General features: G+C 33.4%; 1 protein-coding gene across 2 annotated transcripts; it reads left to right on the top strand.

The window, feature by feature from the left end:
- Positions 1-3,343: 3,343 nt before the first annotated feature.
- LOC106757984 (xyloglucan galactosyltransferase MUR3) lies at positions 3,344-6,970 on the top strand. 2 transcript variants are annotated; one of them, XM_022779157.1, is made up of 2 exons: positions 3,344-5,253; positions 6,706-6,970. In XM_022779157.1, the coding sequence occupies exon 1, from the start codon at positions 3,560-3,562 to the stop codon at positions 5,237-5,239; it is 1,680 nt and encodes a 559-aa protein (XP_022634878.1). In that variant the 5' UTR covers positions 3,344-3,559; the 3' UTR covers positions 5,240-5,253; positions 6,706-6,970. The 2 variants fall into 2 exon arrangements, with proteins under 2 accessions (XP_022634878.1, XP_014496344.1); XM_014640858.2 differs by having other exon boundaries at positions 6,660-6,970.
- Positions 6,971-12,550: the final 5,580 nt, after the last annotated feature.

Below are 12,550 nucleotides of genomic sequence, written 5' to 3'. Positions count from 1 at the left end.
TGATAATTCTAATAATGATTGATGTTTGCTTTTCTTCTCTGAAATGTTTAAAAAGATAGTTCAATTTTAGTAGACATTACATCAAATTATAACGACATAATTTTTATTAAAATATTATATCATAAAAAATTTAATATAAAAAGTAAATTTATCAATTTAACAATTAAATTATAATTTCATATTATTATTATTATTATTATTATTTATGTCAAATTTTATTAAAATTAAATAATTATAATGAAATAATAAAATGTTTTATGTTTTAAGAAATATATATTAAATATATTTTGTAACACCCTTAAAATATATATAACCTTCCTTTTCACGTAATTATTTTTTCAAAAATCAAATCTTTCTCAAGTAATAAGATAACTTTCTTTTATGTATGAGACAAATTTTTCTCAAATTATTTCTTTCATATTATAAAAATATTTATCAACTCTCACCACTATATCTTTTGTTATGTGAATTTAGGAACGATTCAAAGTTTGAGAAATCTAAAACAAACTTAAAAATGAAACTTTATTATTTACTAATAAAATTATATGTTAAAATATATTATAATTTTGAGAAATCTATGATAAATTTAAGAACAAAGTCCTTTTATTAATAAACAATTTATTGTAAAAATTAATTGTAACTCATAATAATTTAATTAAAACATAATTTTATAATTAATATAATAAAGATATATTAGTATTAAAAAAAATAGTGACAATTTTTTAAAAAATCTAAAGCAAGAGTTTTACATGTTTAGATCTCAAACTGGCATTAAATTTGTGACACCCGGACACTGACGAGGATGGGGAGTGGTCATTGGTGCAAGAGGCATGGACAATGAGCGACTCCTGGCAGACTTCTAGTGGAAGGGGCACGTGAACGAATTGAACATACATCGGAATGAGAGGGATCTAGAGACTGTATAGGTATGCGACTATACAGTTGAAGGATAGCTTAAAGGAATTGATTTGGCTACTCATATCAACAAATGCATTTGTTTTTCGGTAGCCTAACTCTTAAGAACTCCATGGTTAAGCGTGCTTAGCCTAGAGTAATTATGGGATGGGTGACCTTTCGGAAAGTTTTCTTGGAAAGTGTGTGAGTGAGGACAAAGCACACTGGAAAGTCTCGTGTTTATGTGTGGGGGCAGTCAGCAATCCCTGTAAGTTGTCGGTCGGTAGCCTAACTCTTAAGAACTCCATGGTTAAGCGTGCTTAGCCTAGAGTAATTATGGGATGAGTGACCTTTCAGGAAGTTTTCTTGGAAAGAGTGTGAGTGAAGATTACAAAATTCAATCTTAATAAAGTGAGAATGACATCATTTTCTAAATTCTCATATCCTAAAAATAGCTTAATATAGTATTTATTCTTGAAAATAACTACATTCACATAAATCACATGTACATATCAAATAACATTCAACAGTCGATTTTGGTAAAACACTTAAACTTTACTTGACCACACATATCCAGATTTTTGACAAAACTCTAAGCTTCAGATACACTCAATATTTTATTTCATACTTAAAATTATGTAATCTCGTTTCATTGGTATACAAGCTTGTTTGATGTGATAAAGTTTTGAATTTCTCAAAAACTTAAGTTTGCTTAATGAGAACCCTTATTTAATGGATCTTGATTTGTTCAATGACTAGTTTCTTTTGTAATAATTAAATTTTCATTAATTTATTTTTACTCAGTGAAAAAATTTCGATTTACCTAACTATCGAACACTAGAAGCAAAATCACGTAAATTTATCTAACTATACCAAAACTTAACTAACTATCCATACACTCTAAGCTCATTGGATTTTCATAAAATATTTCCGATATCACTTGTTTAAAAGACCTAAATCCTTGGAAGTTATTTCCAATATACTTGCCCAGCTAATAAATCCTTTATAAATTTCTGAAAATCAAATATTTCATTCTTGTCAAATAATTGGTTGGCTCATCAATAAGTTTACATAATTTAAGAAACTATATTGATATATGAAATCATCAATTAGTCTATTTGTACAATTTTACTTCTTTCTCATATTAAAAACATTGTAGTTTAGTTCAAAAATATCTTCATATAAAACCAATTAATCAAAATGATATATCCATGTCAAACCAAAATAACTAACAGCCATGTAAACTTTTGAATATCATTTTTTTAAACTCAATTTACACCAATCAAATTAACGTGCTACATTTCCTACAATACAAAACGTGATGACAACATTTCTGCTATACACTCGTTCAATCAAAAACTACTACAAAATAACAATTTTTTCTTATTTAAACTAAGTTTCACTTATTATGTTTCAAAAGTTCTAACTCTCACAAATGCTTTATATAAAAAAAAATATTAAATCTATTATTTAATCATATTTTAATAATTACCTACAAACATTCATCTTGAATTCTTTTATCCACATGTAATCGCAAAAATATTACATACAGACAAAAATCAAAATAATTCAAAAGAAAAAAAAAACAAAAATAAACTTACTCCAATCATACTTTTTATTATTGCATATGAAATTCTTCTGTTATAAATTAGTACTCCTATAATAATATCTTTCTGGTTTATAAAAAGATGAATAAAAGAGTTAAAAATCAAAAGAAATAAAAGAGAATAGTTTAAATTTATAAGATGAAATTCTATTAACTATTTTTTTCCTATTTATAATGCAATTTTCAATAATAAAACAATAAAATATCATTTATAAAATTGTACTTCTACTCTTCTATTTTTTTACCGTAAATAATAAAATCAAATTATATTTTCCAGCATCCCATTCTCTCCTTTTACCATTCCAAACGTAGAATAAAACAAAATGAACTATTTTTTTTTTCTTGTTCTATATTCTTTCTCCTAGATTTCCACTCTTTCAAGATTTTACAATTTATTTACAAGTCAAATGTAATCAAGTGTTAACTACTTTTATAAACCCCGCTCTAACAATTCTTCCACTGATAATACCAAAATATAAATGTTAATGACAAAAGTTACTTTTGAATCAAAATTTCCATTTAAAAATGAGTCCAACAGAGTGTGTTGAATCATGACTTCAATCCCAACAGCATAGCTAGTGAATCAGTAATTATGGAAATATATACAGTCATTAATATTTCAATAGTTACAATTATTATTAACTGAACCAGTAATTACAACTACCACCCAATAATTCATTTTAAAAGTAATAAACCAGCTATTTATTTATTTTTTATCAATCATCACTGTTAATTAAATATATATAGGTAATAAAAAATAATAAAATTAGTAAAGAGAGTAAATAGTTTTGGGGAAACCGACACGTGACGGGATTTGTGTGTTAGAGGAACATACGAAGGCACCGACACGCGACAGTTGCTACCAGCGCACGTTGTTGATCTCCAAACTCTCCATTTCTTAAAACTCTGAACTTTTTTTTTCCTTTCATCTCAATCCGCCATAGATATAGTCCAATATGCATTCCTCAATGCTCTGATTTCATCCACATTCACATCTCTTATCCTCCGTAGGGTTTCGATGAGCGGCCGGAGTTCCACCGGAATCGGATTCGGAGTCCAATGAGACGGCGCCCTGTGGCGGCCATTCTCCCTGACCAGATGGAGAAACCCTCCGCCAGGAACCCTAATTCCCGCATCTGCTTCCTGGCAACACTCTCCGCATTCTTCTGGTTCCTCCTCCTCTACTTCCACTTCGCCGTTCTCGGAAACCAATCCCCCAAACTAACCCCTATCACCGTCACCTTTCAGCAACCTCGCAAAAGCCTCGGCTCCCAAACCCTAACCGAAGCCCCTCCGCCACCCTCCTTTCCCTTCGCACGTGCCCTCCAGACCGCCCTCAACAAGTCCGACAGGTGTGGAGGCCGCTACATCTACGTCCATGACCTCCCCTCCCGCTTCAACGAGGACATGTTGAAGAAGTGCAGAACGCTTTCCCTCTGGACCAACATGTGCAAGTTCACTACCAACGCCGGCCTCGGCCCCCCCTTGGAAAACGTTAAGGGCGTCTTCTCTGACACCGGCTGGTACGCTACCAATCAGTTCGTCGTTGACGTCATCTTCAGCAACCGGATGAAACAGTACGACTGCCTCACTCAGGACCCTTCCCTTGCCGCTGCATTCTTCGTCCCCTTCTACGCCGGCTTCGACATCGCCCGCTACCTCTGGGGCTATAACATATCCGTCAGAGACTCTGCGTCGCTTGATCTCGTTGACTGGCTTGTGAGGAGGCCCGAGTGGAAGATCATGAACGGGAGGGACCATTTTCTCGTGGCGGGGAGGATCACGTGGGATTTTAGAAGACTCACTGAGGACGAATCGGATTGGGGGAACAGGCTTTTGTTTCTACCTGCGGCGCGGAACATGTCCATGCTTGTGGTGGAGTCGAGTCCCTGGAATGCGAATGATTTTGGGATTCCTTATCCCACCTATTTTCACCCTGCTAAGGATGATGATGTGTTCATTTGGCAGGAGAGGATGCGGAGGTTGGAGAGGAAGTGGTTGTTTTCTTTCGCCGGGGCTCCACGTCCGGATAACCCGAAATCGATTCGGGGGCAGATTATTGATCAGTGTAAGAGATCCAAGGTGGGTAAGTTGCTGGAGTGTGATTTTGGGGAGAGTAAGTGTCATTCCCCCAGTAGCATAATGCAGATGTTTCAAGGGTCACTTTTCTGCCTTCAGCCTCAAGGGGATTCCTATACCCGACGATCTGCTTTTGATTCAATGCTAGCTGGGTGTATACCTGTGTTTTTTCATCCGGGTTCGGCTTACACTCAATACACTTGGCACCTTCCCAAGAATTATACTAAGTATTCGGTGTTCATTCCGGAGGACGATATTCGGAAGAGGAATGTCAGTATAGAAGAGAGGCTTAGACAGATTCCCGAGGAGGAAGTCAGGATCATGAGAGAGGAGGTCATTAGTTTGATCCCTAGATTGGTGTACGCGGATCCTCGATCCAAACTTGAGACTCTTAAGGATGCGTTTGATGTTTCGGTGCAGGCTGTGATTGACAAGGTTACCAATTTGAGGAAGGACATCATGGAAGGTCGCACCGATGATAATTTCATTGAGGAGAATAGTTGGAAGTATGCGTTGTTGGATGCGGGACAGCGCGAGGTTGGACCTCATGAATGGGATCCCTTCTTTTCTAAACCCAAGGATGGAAATGCGGATTCCAGTGATTTGTCTTCTGAGGCTGCAAAGAATTCTTGGAAAAATGAGCAAAGGGATACTTCTTGATTCAGGCAGGGGAGGTAAAAATTGCATCTGTAGGTTCTTAGATGTGTTTTATTACTGACTCAAATGGTTTCCCTGAATTAGGGAAGAATTAAAGCTATAAAATAATTGCTGGCTTGTTGCTACGATCCTACTCCAGAGCATGTACCTGAGTTTACTGAGCAGGCTTTCTCGTTGAAAACCACTAGCATGGAGAGATATTCGCTGCTTTCTACAGTTTTGTTATATAGATTTTTTTTTCCTGATATCTGTCTTATGTATTTCTAGATGTATTTTCCTAAATTAATAATTTCTTTGTTATTTTATATTTTCCCCCCTTGATTCATATAGGAAATATAAACAAAATTATGGTTATCAGTGAGCGGAAGTGTTCAATGAATGATAATATCATTTGGCAGCTGCATTATCAGAGTTGCCTACATTGTTAGTGGCCTTATTTGGATTGTGGTTACGCATGCTATATTTTAGCAGTTGTTTGTCTATTTTTTTTTTAGCTAAATGATGCAAACATATTGGGTGGTATTAATATACTGTTTGAGGCCTTCATCTGTTTGATTGGTTAATTGCATGGCCCGATAAAGCATGCGTCTAATGAAAACTACGGTTACTTGTTGATTCTGATTTGAATAACTCTTGTTTCTGATCCCTTATTGTTTTATTCAGAATTAGAAACAAAAATTGGGCGCACAATGAAATCTACTCTTTAATTCAGTTGACAGATGAGAGTATTCTGATTTCCTTAGTTGTGAATGTACAAAAAAAGGGAAATTGGCATAGATTTCTCACTGAAATTATCTAGGACTTGGGATTTCATTACTGTGGTGAATTTACTTGCATGGCATTCCATAGCATTTGGCGTCTTTTTAATTTTAGAAAACTCTGCTAGCTTGTATATGTCTGAATGTCCTTCACTCTGTTCAGTATGACTGTGCAATGAGGCAAGATAGAAGAGAAGTTGTGCGGGGAAAGTGATTATAAAAGGCTATGCAAAGAAACATTATTGCCTAAAATCACAATCAATAAGTTATTTCGTTTGTATGATCAATAATATAATATGTATTTGATGTCAAATGTTTGATTTGGCTCTTTAATATTTAATAAATGAAATTTGAATTCCATTTATTTATTCTTTTATATTCTCTCAAAGGTCACAAATAATTTGAAAGTTATAGAAAACAATAAAGGTTGTTATTGTGTTAAAATTTTCTACATGAAGAAAAGTGAGACTACCATAGCAGGAGGTAGAGGACTTGAAAATAATGAGTGGATGACAATTCAGTCTTTCTTACTGAAACACTGCTACAAGGGGGATTCTTGTAGGTAGTAAATATGGAAATTCTGATTTGTTGAGGGAACCTGACACTGAAAACAAGAAGAATGAGTTTTTGTTGCTTTACTAGTTTCTGGATTTTCGTTTTGTCAGTGTCTCCACAAGACCCAGGAAGCCAATCAGCTGGATACACATGCAGGTATACACAAAGGAGTTGAATGAAAGAAACATGCATGACTCTGTTTTTCAGTTGGGAGCTCTGGCATGGCATGGCATGGGATGTACCACACTCTTGGCATTTGGCAGCACGACATCTGATGTAATGCACGAGGTCACTTCTGCATTAATATCATCCATCAATCTGTTTAGTCTTTTATTATTTACGCTTATCAATGGTTTTTGTAGCCTGCCTTCATATGAGTATTGTTTTCCTGATTCCTAAACCACAACTAGTTTCTGCATCATGAAGCTTCTATTCACCTATTCCTCAACCATAGATATCAGGCAGTGTTATGCATCGGATAACCAAATATATACCATCCAGAAATCTTTTACAGAAATATATAAGAGGAATTCGGAAAAAGCATGGCTAGCAATATGGATAAATAACAACAAAAAAATATAAATATACATTCAGATAGGACACTTGTTAATAATAATTAATAAACATTAAATTTTACAAAAGTTCATAATTAACTGTGATATTAAATGAATTCTGATCTCAATAATCATTGTTGCAGTTTTATAGAGGATAAAAATATTTGTAAGTGTTATACATATGAAAATGATAATTTATTTAATATATACACAAAAAAAAGAGAGATAAATAATAAAATAATTTTAAGAGATAAATAATAAAAATATTTTAACGTTATTGTATCGTTTCTCTTATTTTCTTAATATTTTGTCTTTCATTTTGATGTTGCTAAAAGTTAAAATATAATTAAACATCAAAAGGATTAAATTAACAGAGAAAACAATCTTTTCATTACAGAAAAATTGAAAATTTTGGGAAAGACTAAAAATTTTAAAGAGAACTTTTAGCAGAAAATAAAAACTGTATCTCTTAAATGTTTCAAGTTTTCACATTTCAAGCTATCACTAAAAAATCTTTAAAGACCAAAGAGATATGTTATTAGCATATCATAACAGTCCAAGAAGAATCACTAAACAATCCAAAACTCCGTAACTCATACTTAGACAAAGAAAATGACTTTGAAACCATCACCAACAGTTCCGGAAGGGTCCAAAACCCCCAAAACGACCTAAAGAACGTCTATAACGGACGTCCGAAATTCCCAGAACGTAAAAAACATAAAAAATATTCAATCTGTCACACATAATTCGCTCAGCGCACACTCTGGGGTGCGCTGAGCGCATTTTTGCTGCCAGCAAGCCTTTGCAGAGCGCACAGAGTGCGCTAGGCGACTCTGCATAATCTGCAGCGCGAAATTCTGCAGATTTGAGGAACTCACACACCCAAAACTTACTCTAGGTCATTTGGTGAATTTCTAACACTCAAAATTCGAAGTATAGGTGGAATTAAACTTGTCTAAAGGTTCACACACACTCCTAACATCAATCTCTAGTAATTATGCATCAATTTAGATCTAATAACTTCAATTTCATTTACTTAGAGATTCAAATTCTAATTTACCCTTTGAAAACTATTTCTGACCATTTTAGTGTCTCTAATAGGTCACAATTGACTTGTATGAACTACCTAAACCAACTCACACAACCTGGTATACCTATTTCTCAGTTTGACTACCTTGGTTCATCTAACAAGACCCTAAACACCTAATTTTCCTTGAAATACTGATCTGATAACTTAATTCCACTAACTTAACTTCATTCAGCCACTCACAATCAACATCAAACCATTTTCCCAATCGGACAGTCAGAGCTACAAAATTACATTCATCAAGCACATAGGTTCTAATATATCAGATTATATCAATTCAATTAAACAGAACAATTTCACCACTCAATTCAGACATGCATCAATTGAAATGTTTACCTAACCTAACCAACATACATATCATGTTTGAATAACATAAACCCCAAATTCTAGAACAGAAACAAAAAACACCCAAGCTTCCCTTACCTTAAATTTCCAGCAGCCAAACTCAAGAGGAAATCCAAAGACACTCTAGAAAAATTAACAGCACCTATAAATCCCCAAATTGGAGATAGAATTAGTCTTTAGGACATGATAGGAGCTAGAATTTGAGAGAAAATGCAGAGATCGTAACATGCAACAAGATGAATTGGCATGAACACAACTTAATAGGTATATGGAAAAAGGGAAATAACTCACCAGTAAAAGAACAGAAAAAGGATCGGTAAGAATGTCGCCTTTGAAGCCTAGATGGCCTAAGAAGCTTCTGATCAAGAATTTGTTGGTTAGATTTTTGGAATGGAAGGAGAGTATGCTGGTCCAAGAAGAGAGAAACGTGAGAATGATGCAGTGGTCTTTCAGACAAAAAATGAGCTCAAAAATTAAGTTTTTGTTATTTTATTGAGACAAACATTCAGTCATTCTTCTGCTGTCACCTGTGCCCCCCAACATTTTCTTTTTCTCAGATTTCATAAAAACAATCTTTTCATTACAAAAAATTGAAAATTTTGGGAAAGACTAAAAATTTTAAAGAGAATTTTTAGCAGAAATTAAAAACTGTATCTCTTAAATGTTTCAAGTTTTCACATTTCAAAAGTGCTTGTTTTTTTAAAAAACAATAATAGACATAAAAAAAATATTTTTATCTTTAAAAAATCTTTTATATAAATTTATATTATTTTAATTAATAAAATTAATTATTTTATGTTTCAACATAAATATATTGGAATGAAGGATTATTAAGTATTCCTTGTTCTTAGGGCATTGGTTAACGTTCCCCAACAATAAAATCAAAAGAAAGTTAAGACTTAAAATAATAATAAAGCTTTAAAACGTTAAATTATGAAAAACATTGAATAATGTTCTTAGAGATTAAATGATAATGATGAGTGATAGAGTGTTGTGAAAAAGATAGATAATACTTTCCTTCTGCTAATTTTTGAAAACTGAACAATAAAGTCCGATTTTTTCTGCACCTTCTTTTTCTTCTTTTCCACCGAAATTAACATATCTCCTTTTTCGCTTTCAAATTTATAATAAAATAGAAGTTAACCTTTACATCACTTTGAAGAACAAGTGTTTGAAGTATGTGAGATTCTTCATATACTCTTTTACTTTAAAACACATATGTAGAGCTTATAGTTGTTGAAAATGATACAACCTTCTTAGTGTAATGTGCACTGCTAGGAAATGAGTCATATGGCATTTATCAATTACACTTAATTAATTTTTTGATAAATTTATATCTATATTGAAACATCAGAATTTATTAGAGTTGTCAAAACAGGTAATTCGGCTCGATCCGGTCCGGCCCACCACGGATTGATCACTTAGTGAGTCAACTCAGCCCAGCTCATCTATTAGCGAGCCAGAAAAATCTAAACCCGACTCGACCCACCACGAGTTGGTGGGTAAACGGGTTGACTCACTAGCCCATTTAATTAGAGTTTTTTTAAATAAAAAAATTACAAACTTTCTATATTCAAATTTAAACAAATTTCACTCTCAAAATGATGTTAAACTAAAGACAATTCAAAATAATAATAAAAAGTACAATATAATCCAAATGTCATCCAAAAATAAACACAAAAAATATACAAAAAATTTGCTCCTTAAAGAATTTCATTACACAAGTGAGAGTAACAGCACCGTAAATGAAAGCAAGTTGTGAGAGTGATTTGTGAGAGTAGATGTTACTTTTTTGGTATACACAGTGAGTGAAGAGAGTATTTTACTTTTTAGGGTTTGATAAATAAAATAATAAATTAAAAAAATAAAATTAGGTAGGTGGATTGACGGGCCAACCCGGTCTACCACGGGTTTAACCCGCATGACCCGAGTTTAAATGAGTCGAGTTGAAATCTGATCCGCATAAAAAAAATTTAATATTTTCAAACCCAACCCGGCCTGAACCCATGGTGAGCCAGATTTACTCGCGAATTGTGATTCATTTTGACGGCTCTAGAATTTATCATACCATTTACGTGGTGTTAGGAGACAGAGATACTAATTAGCAGCAATTTCTTCGTGCATTGAAGAATGTACATTAATTTAGAACTTATTATATCTTATTTTTCAAATATTTTATATTTTTATTTATAAACTTTGTATATGATGGACCACTAGTGAAGTCCCATTTGTGACGTCCCAATTATATAGAAAAGAAATATATAAATAAGACGTCATCATGTATAATATTTGAAAGCAGTTAGAGAATAATGGAGGTGTTTACAGTCATCCTTAAACAGTACAAGAATCTAGAATTGGAGTATCATAGACCTCTTGTAAAAACACTAGGAATTTAAAACTTTAAAAACATGATAAAGTTCTTCAGAATAAATTGAGATCAAAATAACAAGGCCTAAAGAACTAAGNTGCAACATCTCTGTTTCCTTCCAAGGCTCNCTCCAAAGTAACTTCCTCGTCATCTGCTCCCATCCAAGTGGATGATCATCGCAAACGAAAACACATACAACATGGCACAAACACAAACAAATGCAAGGGTGAGCTAATTATATAAAAANCATGCAATTATACCAACATGAACATACTGGATTCAACCCAAGTAAAGTATATACAAGCAAGACAATATATACAACACAAATCCTAACATATTATCTTCTAGACTTGACTCGTCCGGACTTTAGAATGATAGTCGAGCTATGGCGGGCCATGCACCCGTGGTGGCTTGTGATACTTAGACTCCCCCGCCTTGGGCTCCCCCGCCCTGCCACTCACGAGGTTAGTCTGTTCCGCGCCCTGGAGCATGATGGAAGCCTCCAAGACTAAGACCTCCTGCTACTCCTCACCACATGGTTCAGTCCTCTCTACGTGAGAAGAAAGACCATTGGAGTGTCAAGAAGACCCCCAAGACTGAGCTCCTACTTTCATTCTAAAACACTAAGAATCTCACCAAGAGATTCGGTACTTTAATGCACACCACGAATAACCTTGAACTCATATTTCAAACCCCATATTTTTTAATCATGACCAACATACAGGATGAAGTTAAAAGGGTAGGGCCATATCCAGTAAAACANACTTCATAANATTACAAGTGGACCTCACGGATCCAATAAAAATAAAACTTATANATTACCTTCATAAAAATANAAGTTANTGTTTCACATCATCTTTAATCTTAATATCGACACCTAATAAATCTTTCTAAATTTTACTTATTCTTCCAATTCAAAATGGAACCCACACTGAATTTACCATATCAAAGAATTTGGTGCTGCACCTATTAATTCTTTTCTACAACCTTATGTTTCTAAACCCATTTAAATTCTAATAATCACTCGCCCTTTTCCATAAAATTACTGTGCATAATTCTCAATGTTTCCTATCATCATAATGAATCTAAGTTTCTTCTATCTTTATATAGAAATAAAAATAAAAACCAAAAGAAATAACGTAAATAGTTTAATTAAAAGCATAGAATACTTACTACCAAGTATATATATCACTTCATGATAACAATTATTTAATAACATTATTATATTATGCATGCCACCTATTATACTAATATTTTACAAAAATTCATTACAAGAATTAACCTACCATTTCATGATTAAAAAATATTATTTGATAACATTAATATAAATTTAAGATATTTCATTGGACTTTCAGACCAAATAAAAGTTACAAAAACCTAGTAAAACAAAAGTACTTAACCAAACTTTCCTTGTTCTAAATTAACAAAACAATTCCTAAATCAATAATTCCTCTATTTTTCATTCTACTTCTCTTTTCTTTGTGTTAGTTGCTGCTACCTACTCCAACACACCACTACTTACTTGGTTCCACACAACCCATCTTCCTTCTATTTTCTCACATTAAACAAACCCCTTTTTTTTTTCTCTCTGTCACGTAAATGAAACCCATCATTTTATTTACACACTCTCACACACATCCAACCCGC

The sequence above is a fragment of the Vigna radiata genome, chromosome 3 (assembly GCF_000741045.1).
Source record: "Vigna radiata var. radiata cultivar VC1973A chromosome 3, Vradiata_ver6, whole genome shotgun sequence".
In the NCBI taxonomy this organism is placed as follows: domain Eukaryota; kingdom Viridiplantae; phylum Streptophyta; class Magnoliopsida; order Fabales; family Fabaceae; genus Vigna; species Vigna radiata.
Note: the sequence above shows the minus strand (reverse complement) of the source record. Positions and strands in the feature narration are given on the sequence as shown.

Bases quoted from the DNA above. Each gene is read 5' to 3' on its own strand.
- LOC106757984 (XM_022779157.1), top strand. From the start codon at position 3,560: ATGAGACGGCGCCCTGTGGCGGCCATTCTCCCTGACCAGATGGAGAAA.